The 12615-nt window shown below is 38.7% G+C and overlaps 2 protein-coding genes across 2 annotated transcripts; one reads left to right on the forward strand and one right to left on the reverse strand.

Annotated features, from left to right (window-relative positions):
* Positions 1–4520: 4520 nt before the first annotated feature.
* Positions 4521–5438, forward strand: LOC117303368. Its single transcript, XM_033787541.1, has one exon. The coding sequence runs from the start codon at positions 4521–4523 to the stop codon at positions 5436–5438; it is 918 nt and encodes a 305-aa protein (XP_033643432.1).
* Positions 5439–7061: 1623 nt separating this feature from the next.
* Positions 7062–11395, reverse strand: LOC117303386 (gamma-crystallin N-like). The gene is given in 9 exon segments (XM_033787563.1): positions 7062–7929; positions 7932–8004; positions 8236–8362; positions 8447–8455; positions 9139–9272; positions 9599–9725; positions 10383–10504; positions 10931–10966; positions 11328–11395. Coding segments are annotated over 8 exon segments (1023 nt in total). The 5' UTR covers positions 10943–10966; positions 11328–11395; the 3' UTR covers positions 7062–7510.
* Between the last annotated feature and the right edge of the window lie 1220 nt (positions 11396–12615).

Consider the following 12615-nt stretch of genomic DNA (forward strand, 5'->3'; position numbering starts at 1 on the left):
ACAAAAAAGCTAAAATAAGCTTATTTCCATTGTGGTCCTCTATACAAAATAAAAATGCAGAAACACTGACACATAGAGGACGCCCTGGAAACACCATCTAGTACATACCATGGAGCAATGTACATACCCGTACAATGACAATTTGGTCACACCTCTGACACATAGAGGACGCCCTGGAAACACCATCTAGTACATACCCGCACAAGGACAATTTGGGGCACACCTCTGACACATAGAGGACACCCTGGAAACACCATCTAGTACATACCCGTACAAGGACAATTTGGGGCACACCTCTGACACATAGAAGACACCCTGGAAACACCCTCTGGTACATACCCGTACAATGACAATTTGGGGCACACCTCTGACACATAATTTGGCATGATTTACTGTTACATTATAAGGAGATATCTCCTGTACCACGACCATATAAGGGTATAAGCCCAATCACATGACGTCAACGTCACAATAATCTTGAGTGCGCCTTTTTTTTAAGTGCGCAGTGCGTACCAATATGCCTCTCTTAATATTTATGCATGAGGTATGTCACAATGCTAACTCAAAACGAGGCGATGGGCGCAGCCACTGCAAGTGATGGGGGAAGTGCGCCCAAAGCCTCATTTTGGGTAAGAATTATGACGTCATGCATAAGTATTAAGAGAGGCGTATGTTTTCTCAAATGTTCCAAATTGGTGATAACAGTCACCACGTGTGAATGGGTCAATACCTTTCAAGTATAACGATCTAAGAGTGGAGATGACCAAAATAGAGGAGTTTCGTGCATTTGTCAATGCTTTTAATGCAAATAAATGTAAATAGATATCTTTCTTATAGATACGTCTCTGATAAACTATCTTGAATAATATATCTCCGTGTGATGCAATGCATTCTTGTAAATATGTAATATTATTATTTAACATAACTTACATAATAATGACACATATCTGTTCATGATATTATATAGCATTAAAATAATTACTCTATAAGTACTTGGTGATAATATAAAACATTAATTTTGATTGAACGAATTTATTATACCGACTAGACCCCCTGTACAGGTTTAGTGTGTTTTATGTTCCGACCCAACTTTGGATTTGTCCCAACTATGGTACCGAGCCCATGTTGAGTGTATACAACGCTTGACTGCTGGTCATTATCAAGTTCCCCTTGCTGCATTTAACCTTCATGGAACCCCGGTTCTATTCTTCCAATGGGCTAGTATTGTCAAACAAACCATTGTAAGAAGGCATCCCCGTGTTTTTGTCTGTTAATACTACGTTTTTGTTTCATTCAATTCTGAGGAAATAAATTTCATGAAGTAATCCCATAAGATTTTCATAAGGTTTCAGTCATTTTTTAGAATTAATGTAAGCTACAAGAAAAAACAATTGGTTAATGTATTTCATTTCTAGTGTTACGAGACCATATGGGAGGGAACAGTGTGAAATGACAACAAGTTCGAACTTGTATTAAGACAACAAAAATCACAGCTCTAATTATAGCCAGTTCAAACGATTGACTAATCCGCAGTTTGCACTTGAGTTATTAAACCGTTTGGTTCAAAAGGGTTTGAATTGAAGTGAACTTTTGTATTCATTGTCCCTTCCCAGGCTTTGTGTTGTCTTCCTTTCTTTGTCCAACGGTGAACCCATGCTCCATTTTAATCAGTAAATCGTGATAAAATAGCTTCAAGTTCAAGCTTCAATTGTATAGTATTGTGCTGTGCAAGCTGTTGACACTTTGCTAATTATTACTCAACTATGGCGTGTCCCTAAACGATAGCGGGCGATGTTGAGAAAACTAACAGATCAAATGCCGTCAACTTTAAAGCCTATTTTTATCCAGTCTCCTCAAAAAGGAGAAGCAACCGAACCCCAATGTTTGGCTAGATTGTCATATCGCTGCTGGGTTCATAGACTTGTGGACAAGTCGTTAAATCGGCCCCACGCGCTGAGATAGTGCTCTCGCGAGATCACTGCTCTCGCGCGAACTGATGGCTCCCCGATTTCGACTCCTCTGGAGTCGAAATCGGGGAGCCATCAGTCTACTGGGTTCACGGCTTCCATAAACGCCATTATCGGTGGAATAGTCACATGAACTTTGGGCCTATTGTTCGTGACCAACCAATTAATAACATCTGATGTACCAAGATCGGCTTTAATACATACGTTTAGTCAGAGAGGTAAAAGAAAACCCGTGTTAACCAAGAGACACACCTGAACCAGTCAGTTGTCCAACATTATTTCCGTCGAAGGTGACCTCTTTCAGTGTTTTAATTTGTCGACGTAAGCTTTGAACGGTAAGTTCTGACACTATTTGTGATACTAGGATGAAATCTCGTACCACTCTGAGCCTGGAAAACTTTGTTATATAGTTTGTTCTGTTTTCTTGTGTGTGTCTAATCTTTTTCCAAAAATGTTCATGCATATACCTGCTGCGGCCGGCTGTGCGCACCCATCAATGCAAATTCAGATTTTACGTTCATTACAGAGGACGAAAAGTGGCCATCTGCTTTTTGGTGGAATAGCAGAAAAGTAGACTTTTAATGTGTTTGTTGTATGAATTGTTAAATTTTTCTACTTTTCTGCTATATACCTGAAAATCAGATTGAACTTTTTGTGAAAATGCATTTTCTACTTGTGTACTTTTCTGTTACCAGCAAGGAGCGGGGTGGGGGGGGGGGGGGGGGGGGGGGGCAGGTTTTACTTTATATATTATGTTCAATGAACCGAAAACGTTCACAGGTGGTCCTTTGAAATCAAAACAGCAAATGGCCGTTGTCGCATGCAATTATGTCCTCTATGCAATACTAACCGGATGACATTTTTGCATATGCAATAATGTCCGCCGGACATTTTTGCATATGCAATCGTGTCCGCCCGGACACATTTGCATATGCAGTTGTGTCCGCCCCGTGCAAAACCGTCCTTGTAGTAAATTAAACGCCCTTGGTCGACGGAACACGTTCGCCTTTTTTTACAAGCTAAGTGCATGTCATGAATGCCATGGGAAATGTTCGGCCGTGGTATTCGATCGCTGCAATCATAAAATACGTGAATATTCAGGTTGCATAATATACGTAGGTTCAGTGCATGCACGCTCGCTTGCGTGCATATGTGCTGTACATACATGTACAGTCATGTACATGTCCACCGGACGGTTTTTGCATAGCCCCGGACACGATTGCATATGCAAAAGTGTCCGGAGCGCACTGAATGGCATTTGTCACTGATAATTAGGGTGATCTAGTCAGTGTCGTTTCATACTGTCGCTGCACACAAACAAATCTTCCCATAAACCTAACATGTGACCTTTATATATCGTCTTTGTTATTGGGGTCCATGCAGTCACCCCCTTCACATTATCTGAAAAGCACTCAGGTCGGGGTCCAATCAACCACCTGAAAACGAACGATTTCAAAGTCCTCGTTTTAATTGGAGGAGGGGTTTCTTCATTATGAGAACCACATAAACCATATGGAAGTTTGCATTGTATTTCATTTATCTTCTAACCATTGTTGGCTGATACAATAATTTAAACAGATAACATCAACAAACAAACAAGTGGATAAGTTTACATCATTTGTATTTGAAGAGCCTTTTTCGGAGATTATTTGGTTTGCGGTATCAATATGTGTATATTTACTTGCCAGGTAGAGTTTGTTCTTTAGAGAACTGTCTTGCTATATATTCTATTACCGCGGAGTAGATTTCTAAAGAACAAACACGTAGGCAAGTAGATATATTTACTCACCATAACCAAACAAGAATAAACAAAACATAGTGTAGACAAGTACACTTCCCTCTCATATCGATCAAACCGATTCACTGTCTGCGCTGGATGAGAGACCCGTGATCATCAGATGACCCTCAAGACTAAAGGTCATGACCCATCTCATTAAAAGGAGTTAATTATGCCTCACATGATGTTGATATTTTAAACATCAGCTTAAAATAACAACAATAACTTAAGAAAAATGACACGGCGAACTTTACCTTCCTATCGATTGAGGTAAAACTATTATTACGTTTTTGTCGGGGTTTTTTGGTGTTGTTTTTTCATTTTTTCATTTTTGCATTCATTTGTTGTCTCTGTGTGTTTGTTTTATTCTAATGTGTGATCAAGTGTCTCTATTTAGTAAGCCTGCGTGCTTGTTCGGGTATCCCTTTTGCCGCTGTTTTCTGATGATTGTGCAATATAATTACGGTAATGAACTAAGCTTAACTATTTCCACAAATTTGCTTACCATGAAATTTCTGCCTCGATAAAAACAGGATTACCAACCAAATGTTCACGTGATTTTTAGGATATTAGCGAACAACAGATGAATACCAGTAACAAGCGATATGCAACAAGTGGAAATCTGTTTGGTAATCTTGTTTTTATCAAGGAAGAAATTTCATGCTAAGCAAATTTTTGTGCTTAGCAGCTCTATGTAATTGGGCCCTACAAAAAACCCTAAATATTCTCTCAAAGATGTTATTTCTTTTATGTCAGGAATAGAGACGGCTATAACGATGTCTGATAACATAAATCGAATCTTTTTGTGGTGCGTACCTCGAACAGTCTCCACTGCGTTGGTTAGATGTCTCAGCTTTGTTGACGGCCTCCAGGTGGTTATGGAGCCGTATTCCAGTGCCTTCTATTCAGGACCAGAGAGTAAGGTGAAAGACCAGTATTTGAACTTGATGGCCCCAACAGAGAGGGACAGGTTTGAAAAAGATTGGAGAAACGAAATTCAAGACATCCATGGTTACGATGAGTCAATCTGCACTTATGGCTATGTTAGAGATGAAATCTTACAAGCACCTTATGAAGATACCAAGTTCTTATTTTGTAAAGATATGGCTTTCCATCTGGAGGCAAAGTACCACATGCTTCCAACGGGCTTTAAATACAGCTTTCTGATACGGCATCCTGCCAAGGTTTTCGTATCATGGAAGAAATTACTTACCAAAGCTGTGGGGGAATCCTTTAATCAGTCAGGAGGCGGCTTACTGTCCTTGTCTTCCTGCATGTTTCCTGCCGGGTATGGTTTCAAGGAGCTTTATGAGTTGACGAAGTACGTGGAGAAGGAGCTACATCAAGAGCCTGTCATTCTTGACATTGATGACCTCTTAGCTGACCCACCCAGAATCTTGTCTGCCTACTGTCACAAGATCGGCATCCCATACAACCCAGAGCTTCTGTCATGGGCAGAGGGGAGTGAAGCTACAAACAAATGGGTAATATCCAAGGCCTTAATGCATGCTTGCAAGTATGGTACATTCAGAGAAGCCATAAAGAGCACCGGGTTTCATAGCCCTGAACCTGCCCCTGACCTTGAGAGTCTACCTGCAGATGTCGTGGCTTGTGTGAAAGCGTCAATGGAATACTACGAGAAACTTTACGCAAAAAGAATCAAGCCTGTGACCGAGTCTGGGTCTCAGTCATAGAGTTATATAAACACATCAACAAAAGTAAGTCCCCCCCCAAGCAATTCGTCATAACATTGTAAGGTAAAACATTTTCCCAATACAATTAAGTAATAATTCTATGACATGTTCCCTAAGTGGTGTATGAAAATGAAAGATGGGTTTTTTTGTTTTAAATGTGTACCTTCTAAAGATTAATTCTCTGTAATCACCGACCGAAAATGTTCCCAAAGTCAAGAACGGAAGGCGAGGTCCTTCGTCGAACAGCCACATGTGTATACTATAACTCGGTTTAGTCTATTTTTATTTAGTCTATCTTTTTGTATATTATGAATTGATATTATTTGTTGTATGAGTCGACATAAAACAAACAAAGAAACAAACGACCCCGTATAAAGTAGGGTAAAATGGTCGTTGACGATGTAAATAGCCACTATACTCCTTTAGTCCATTTGGTTAGAAATCGTCAAAATAAAGGAAACCCATGCCGATTTAGCTTGACCCCCCCCCCCCCCCCCCCGTGCACACCTCCTGCAATTGCATACACTATGCTTGCCATGCAGGATACACTTTACATATAGATAGATGTTTCCAAACAGAAAAGGTTGTTCCTTTACATCTCAAGGTGACTATAGTTACAAAACAGTGGCGTCACGGTGGGCAGGGGTTTCCCCTTGCTCACTCTTACCATACATCACCAAATGATGTCTCAAAAAGTACTTGGATGGAAATAGCTCCCCGAAAATTATTTTGTTTACCCTGCTTAGTACCCCCCCCCCCCCCCCCGAAAAAACAAACACAATTCTGGTTACTCCATGATATCAGGTCAACATCAGGTGGAGGGTTAAAATGAGGGCGCAAATCGACATTGCAGTCATTGAAACTCATCAATTATAATTGCTGTTGATACACTCGTAAACTGGATTTATTCAGCATTTTCTTTCACTTTTGCAGTATAAAACTTTAATACATTTTTTAATTAAAGGCAGTGGACACAGTGGTAATTGTCAAAGACTAGCCTTCACAGTTGGTGTATCCCAACATATGCATCAAATAACAAACCTGCGTAAATTTGAGCTCAATCGGTCATCGAACTTGCAAGATAATAATGAAAGAAAAAACACCCTTGTCACAGGAGTTGTGTGCGTATGGTGGTTGATTTCGAGACCTCAAGTTCTAAATCTGAGGTCTCGAAATCAAATTCGTGGAAAGTTACTTCTTTCTCGAAAACTATGGCACTTCAGAGGGTGTCGTTTCTCACAATGTTTTATACCATCAACATTTCTCCATTACTCGTCACCAAGAAAGGTTTTATGCTAATAATTATTTTGAGTAATTACCAATATTGTCCACTGCCTTTAACTGTTTTTATCATGTACAATCAAGTGTCAAAAAAAATCCCTAAAATACTGAACAGAATCAACTTCTAGAATATATACATGCATCCGTATAAGATGTATCCGTCTACCTAACTGTATAGCTCAAAGTTCTGTTCCCTATTTTATTTTACTTAATCTTCAATGTATGCTTTAATTTTCTTTCCTAAGACGATTCTATTTTAATTGTTAACTTTGTACATATCAGATTGTTTTTATATAGGCTATATGAATATTTCTTATTGGTTTTTTTTTTTATCTATTCCTGTATTTGGCGGCTCGTCCGCTGTTGGTTTGGTCAATAAATAAAATATAATAAAGTGTTTGAAATAATTTTAATATCGATCTTTGTGGATTATCTAATAACATCGTTATTTTTTACCTGATGACCTAGTTTTTACAACTAATGTATACATGATAGTATTGTTTAACTGTCGCTTTGTCTTTATTTACTGTCTTTATTTGATATAGTCTGTGTAAACAATACATTTTGAATTTTTTTGATATGTCTTGCATAAAACAGCGGTGGTCCACCCTTAAGACCAGTTTGTTCGCATTGTTATGGAATTTAAATTACACTTTGTAGTGATTAAAATCATTAGTTGATAATAGTTCAACCTGAAACCGCACGTTTTTACCTTATTTGACACCCAGTGAGGGCGCTTCTCAAGCGTGTGACGTCACATGCAGGGGGGGGGGGTTATTGAGGATGAAGATTTACAGTGGTGTCTCTGTGTAGTCTACTTGTAGATTGAAGCTTTGGGTTCCTATGAACGTCCCGATCTCCTTCCAGGTTCTGTTCCCCTTCTTCAACGTCGCAGTGAAAGGGACATCAATCTTCCCTTCCTGCATGTTCACCTGAACTCTCAGCAAGGTTTTCGCAATGACCTTAGCCGGCAGATCAAAGCTCCACTCATCAGACTGGGTATTGGAACTACCCTTGTTTTCACCGACTGAGAAAGAGTTACTCACACTCATCTTGATTTCCCCATCGGTGATAAATGGCACGCCCGTTGATAATGTCGTGTCGACGCTGACAGCAGTTGGGTTCTTCCAGTGCCATTGGTAAGTCTTAGTTGTAGTGACTGTTCGCCTTGCTCTCCAAGATGCTTGTTGGTCCGCACTTGAGTCATTACGCTGAGACAGGTTGAAGCCATTGACCCCGCTGGGATGTCAAACTCCATGTTCAATATCTCGGTTGTGTAGAAAGGCTGAAGATGAGTTAAAAGAAAGAGTGAAGAAGTCAATTAGTTTAAAAGAACTGCATGACAGCCCTATAATAGGGAGCTAAAATATTATAATTCGATGACTATACTTTGGGTCATTGCCGTGAGTACAGGGAAAGGTCATATCCTACAGAAGGGTCACCTGGAGTCCTCAGACAATGTGGGAGTGTACTTGATCTGAGAGCCATGGTGTGAACAAATATCAATATCACTTACTTCCTTAATTGGTCGCAGTGATGAAACCTGGTCGTCTCTGCCCCTCCATTTTTCTGCATTTGGGTAGAAACCTTCAGTTACGATGAACTGCTTGCCTCGGTATATAGGATATTGATACAAAATCCAGCTGTAGAGAAATGTTAAAGGGAAGGTACACGTTTGGTAATTACTCAAAACAAATATTAACTTAAAAACTCACTTGGTAATGAACATTGGAGAGCTGTTGATAGTATAAGACATTGTGAGAACGACTCCCTCTGAAGTAACGTAGTTTTGAGAAAGAGGTAGTTTCTCACTAAAATAACAAAAGACTTCTAGCTAGAAGTATTTTATTCTTATCTGAAAGCACACAAATTCGTCCAACAAGGGTGTTTTTTCTTTCATCATTTTCTCGCAACTCCGATGACCAGTTGAGCTCAAATTTTCACAGGCTTGTTATGTTATGCTTATGATGGGATACACCAAGTGAGGACACTGTCTTTGACAATTACCAAACGTGTACCTTCCCTTTAAGTATGTAAATAGTGGAATATTATTGCCACAAACTGGCACAGAAAATCGCTGCACAGAATCGTTGCGACAACAATGCCTTTATGTTTGATTCACCTTTTGCTCTTTAGCCCAAATGAGAGTGCGAATTGGCCAGGGGTCGATTTCACGAAAATCTTAGGACTATAGTCCGAGGGGTTATTGACAACTTAAGGCCATAGTCCTAACTCGTCCTATAACTCAAGATAATAGTCTTAACTCTTTGTGACACCCACCTCAGGATCGGAGTTGGTGTCGTTCCGTTTGAACCTTCATTTCACAAGCTAGAGAGTGTGATACAAACATCCCATGAAAAAAAAAAAAAAAAAAAAAGTGGTTGGTTTAAAGAAAAAGAGTTCTGAACTCACGTTCCACTTTTGACTCAGGGAGGAAGTCTTATTGTTGAAGTGGTAGTAGCTAAGGACTTCTATCCCATAGGTGAAGTTAACAGCATTGCCACCATAGTTGTCGTGTTGAAACAGGGTGATCTGAGGGGTCTCTCCAATATCCTGTATTTTTATGAAAACGAAACAGTGAATTCGAGTGCCATTATTCGACAATCTGTGCCCAATTTTATAAAGAAGAATTTACTGCTAAACATTTTTTTTTTTTTAATATAAGCAAAACTTCAGTCGTGCATTAGCCAGAACAATGAGAACTTAATGTGATTTGGGCTGGTAACCTGTTTTTGTTTAGTAATACTACTCTGTGCTTAGCAAGTTTTGGGCTTAGGTTTTAATAAATTGGGCCCTGACTAACATTCACTGACCTACAGTTTCTCGTGTAAAACAACTGAATTCGTGTACAGATAATGGGTTTTACAGAACTGACTTACAATGGTCAGTTTCTTGAGTGAAGAAAGCTGATCATTTGATCCATCCCAGTCCCTCCTGTTAGCATAGTCACCTTCTTCTAAGATGTACTGTTTCCCTTGGTAGTCCTCGTGTTCATACCCGACCCACCTAGAGTAAAACAACGACAACAAAGTTTGAACTTTTAAAACTGCACAAGGAAGGGGGGGGGGGGCTGGTAGCCTTTAATCAAGGCACACGCGCTGGCGGCACACCCCAAGTGTTATGCACGAAAAAATACCAGCGCTCACGCTGCTCTTTTTTCCGTGCGTGATATCTGGGGTTGTGCTTGACATCTGGGGGTGCCGGGTGAGCCTTGACTAAAGGCTAGTGGGCTACTGTCCCCTCATATAATGACACTTTCTCTTGAAAAAGATTGGATTTTAAATAAGCTGCTTCTTTAATTCAAAACAACGACGCCATCACCTTGGTATGTTTCCCGAAACTTAAAGAGACTACGAGTAATTACTCTTTCAATCATCAAAGAAGCACCATCCCTTTGGAAATTGTATCTGAAAACTACATAATTATTGTATATACTCTTGAGTATGTTGGAATAAGATTCAAAACCAGTGTGAATACTTAATGACATACGAGTAAAAAATATAAGGCGCACTATGCATCTGGAAACTAGAATATGCTAACCAATACGCATGTTGGACTACGATTTAAACACTTTTTTGATACCCGATGACATTATTTATAAGTAAATTCAAACCCTATTTCTTTAGAAAATGTAGTTTTAGGAGCAGATTAAATTTTACTTACACACTTCCAAGAACCTTAATGGACGATATCCTATTATTGAATCCAATGGAAGTAAGATTTGAAATGTTTTCGGTCACTTCACGGGAAACGCCTCCAAAGTTTTTGTCTTGATAGATGATTATCTACAACAATTTGAACAATAAAACTTTACATGTTTGAAAACATTTGGCCCTAACAGTTGTATCGAAATAAAAACTATGCAAATAAATCGGAAAAGGGGGGAATTGTTTCCGGATAGAGTACGCACATTTAGTTTATTAAATAAATATCTCCTTACCGCCCATTAAGTATGTTTGAATTTTTGTTAAAAATTTCAACAACTATTAAACAATAACCTGAACTTCAAAGTATGTGAACAAAAAGTGAGAGTCACAAACAAACTATAGTTTGAGTTTATTAAATAAATTTATATTTTTTATGCAGTTTTGTTTGACTCAATGGTTATACAGTCACAACAAACCAGTATTTCTTGTGTTCCACGACTGTTTATCCCAAGTATGAATTTTCGTGACCATTAAAAAAAACCATTCCGAAAGACAAAAGCTTACCTTTGCAGCCATCTTGAAGACGTCAACGTTTTAAAGCTGAGAGGAAAATAATAAGATGAAGGGATTTCAATTATTTTTCAAAAAATATGAAAGCGATTGTATTACTTAAAACAAAAGACAGCAGGATTTGTGTGCAGGAAAAAGTAAAGAACAGATCCAGCACATATTTTTATTCATTTCCGAAGAAAATACTGCTCAGCAAGTTTCATTGCTAAGCAAAATCAAGAATGGGGCACCAGTCACACCAACAAAATAGTTTTGTCTGATAAACTATTTTCGATAAGGACGACTTTTTGCGCTTAGCAAATGTATGTGCTTAAAAACTTTTTGTAATTGAGCTCTGGTGGTGAGTGTGAAAAGAAGCAAGGAACAATAATGTTATTAATAGCCTACTTACGATGCACGAGATGTAGAGAAGAACGGCTGAACTGGAGACCAGCAGCAAGTTATCGCTGTCTTGAAAGCAGAAAAGGATGTGAATAAAAAGAGCCCAGAGATGGTGTTTAAATATAATCAGGCTAACTGGTTCCCCTTTTTGCTATACGTCAAACGGGAAATGTATAAGAAAACCACGGTACCAGTTAAGTCAAGGACAATTCTATAGCCCCGAGTATTTCCTGAACATCGAGGTCAACAACATAAGAAAGAGCTTAAAGTGACAGCGATTAACAAATTTGTACAATTTCAAATAAAACATGTAAACGTTTCAAATCAATATACCTATTATGTCTAACGCGTGACAAACATATTATTTTGGGACATTATTTTGGTTCCCATGTGAATGTTTTTACGTGTGAAGGGAACATGTTTTCGTAACAAACTGACAGGAAACAAGTCCTAAGTTGTGACCACCCCTATCAGCAAACAATAATTACACAAAAACAAAACAAAATACTATCACATTACTGGTGACCCATGTGGTTTATATTGATACCCTGGTGAAAAAAGTTATTATTTAATCCACACTTGTGAAATTTACCCCAACCTGTGTTTTTCTAACTTTAGAATACAAATTTATCCCCTTTAAAAGATGTATTCAAATCGTATTCAAATTCCATTTTAGCGCGACGTGATAAAGTTCATGTTCGTTTGCGTATAGTACAAAGAAATCCGACGCCGTGGTAATGGTTTTGTTTTCGGTGGCCGTGCAATACGTGTACAAGCAACACTTGTTCCTGGTGTGGTTTTCTCTGGTGTTCGTGCACCTTGCACGTAGCCTACACCTCTTGTTAGTTATTTGGCCTCCAGGTGACACCAGTAGTTTTTTGTCCCAGCTTTTGGAGACATTCTTCTAATTCTGGAACTCTTCTCTGCAGCTAAACTTATAAGATTGAAACTGAACTGAACCTTGGAAGTTGACAAACACTTGAACCTTAACATGAACAATGTCGCGTGTGATGTTGTCATTAGATGTAGGATTCGTTTAAAGAAGCTTAGGCCTACTATCAAACTTCATTACTTCTGAACCACACTTTGGATGTGTGTACAATCTATAATGAGTTATCTGAAATGTTTTGATAACTCCATCAAAAGTCAAACACAAACAGTTTTAATTGGACCCAATCTTCCGGTTCAAATGGGAACTTAAAAACAACATTTCAACTGTTTATCTGTTTTATCTATATTAATGTGCGCCAAAGCTGCTGCAAATTTGAACATAATTTCAATGGATGAACTTTTATTTA

The sequence above is a fragment of the Asterias rubens genome, chromosome 19, assembly GCF_902459465.1.
Source record: "Asterias rubens chromosome 19, eAstRub1.3, whole genome shotgun sequence".
NCBI lineage: Eukaryota > Metazoa > Echinodermata > Asteroidea > Forcipulatida > Asteriidae > Asterias > Asterias rubens.

Coding starts and splice junctions, on each gene's coding strand:
- LOC117303368 (XM_033787541.1), top strand. CDS start 4,521: ATGTCTGATAACATAAATCGAATCTTTTTGTGGTGCGTACCTCGAACA.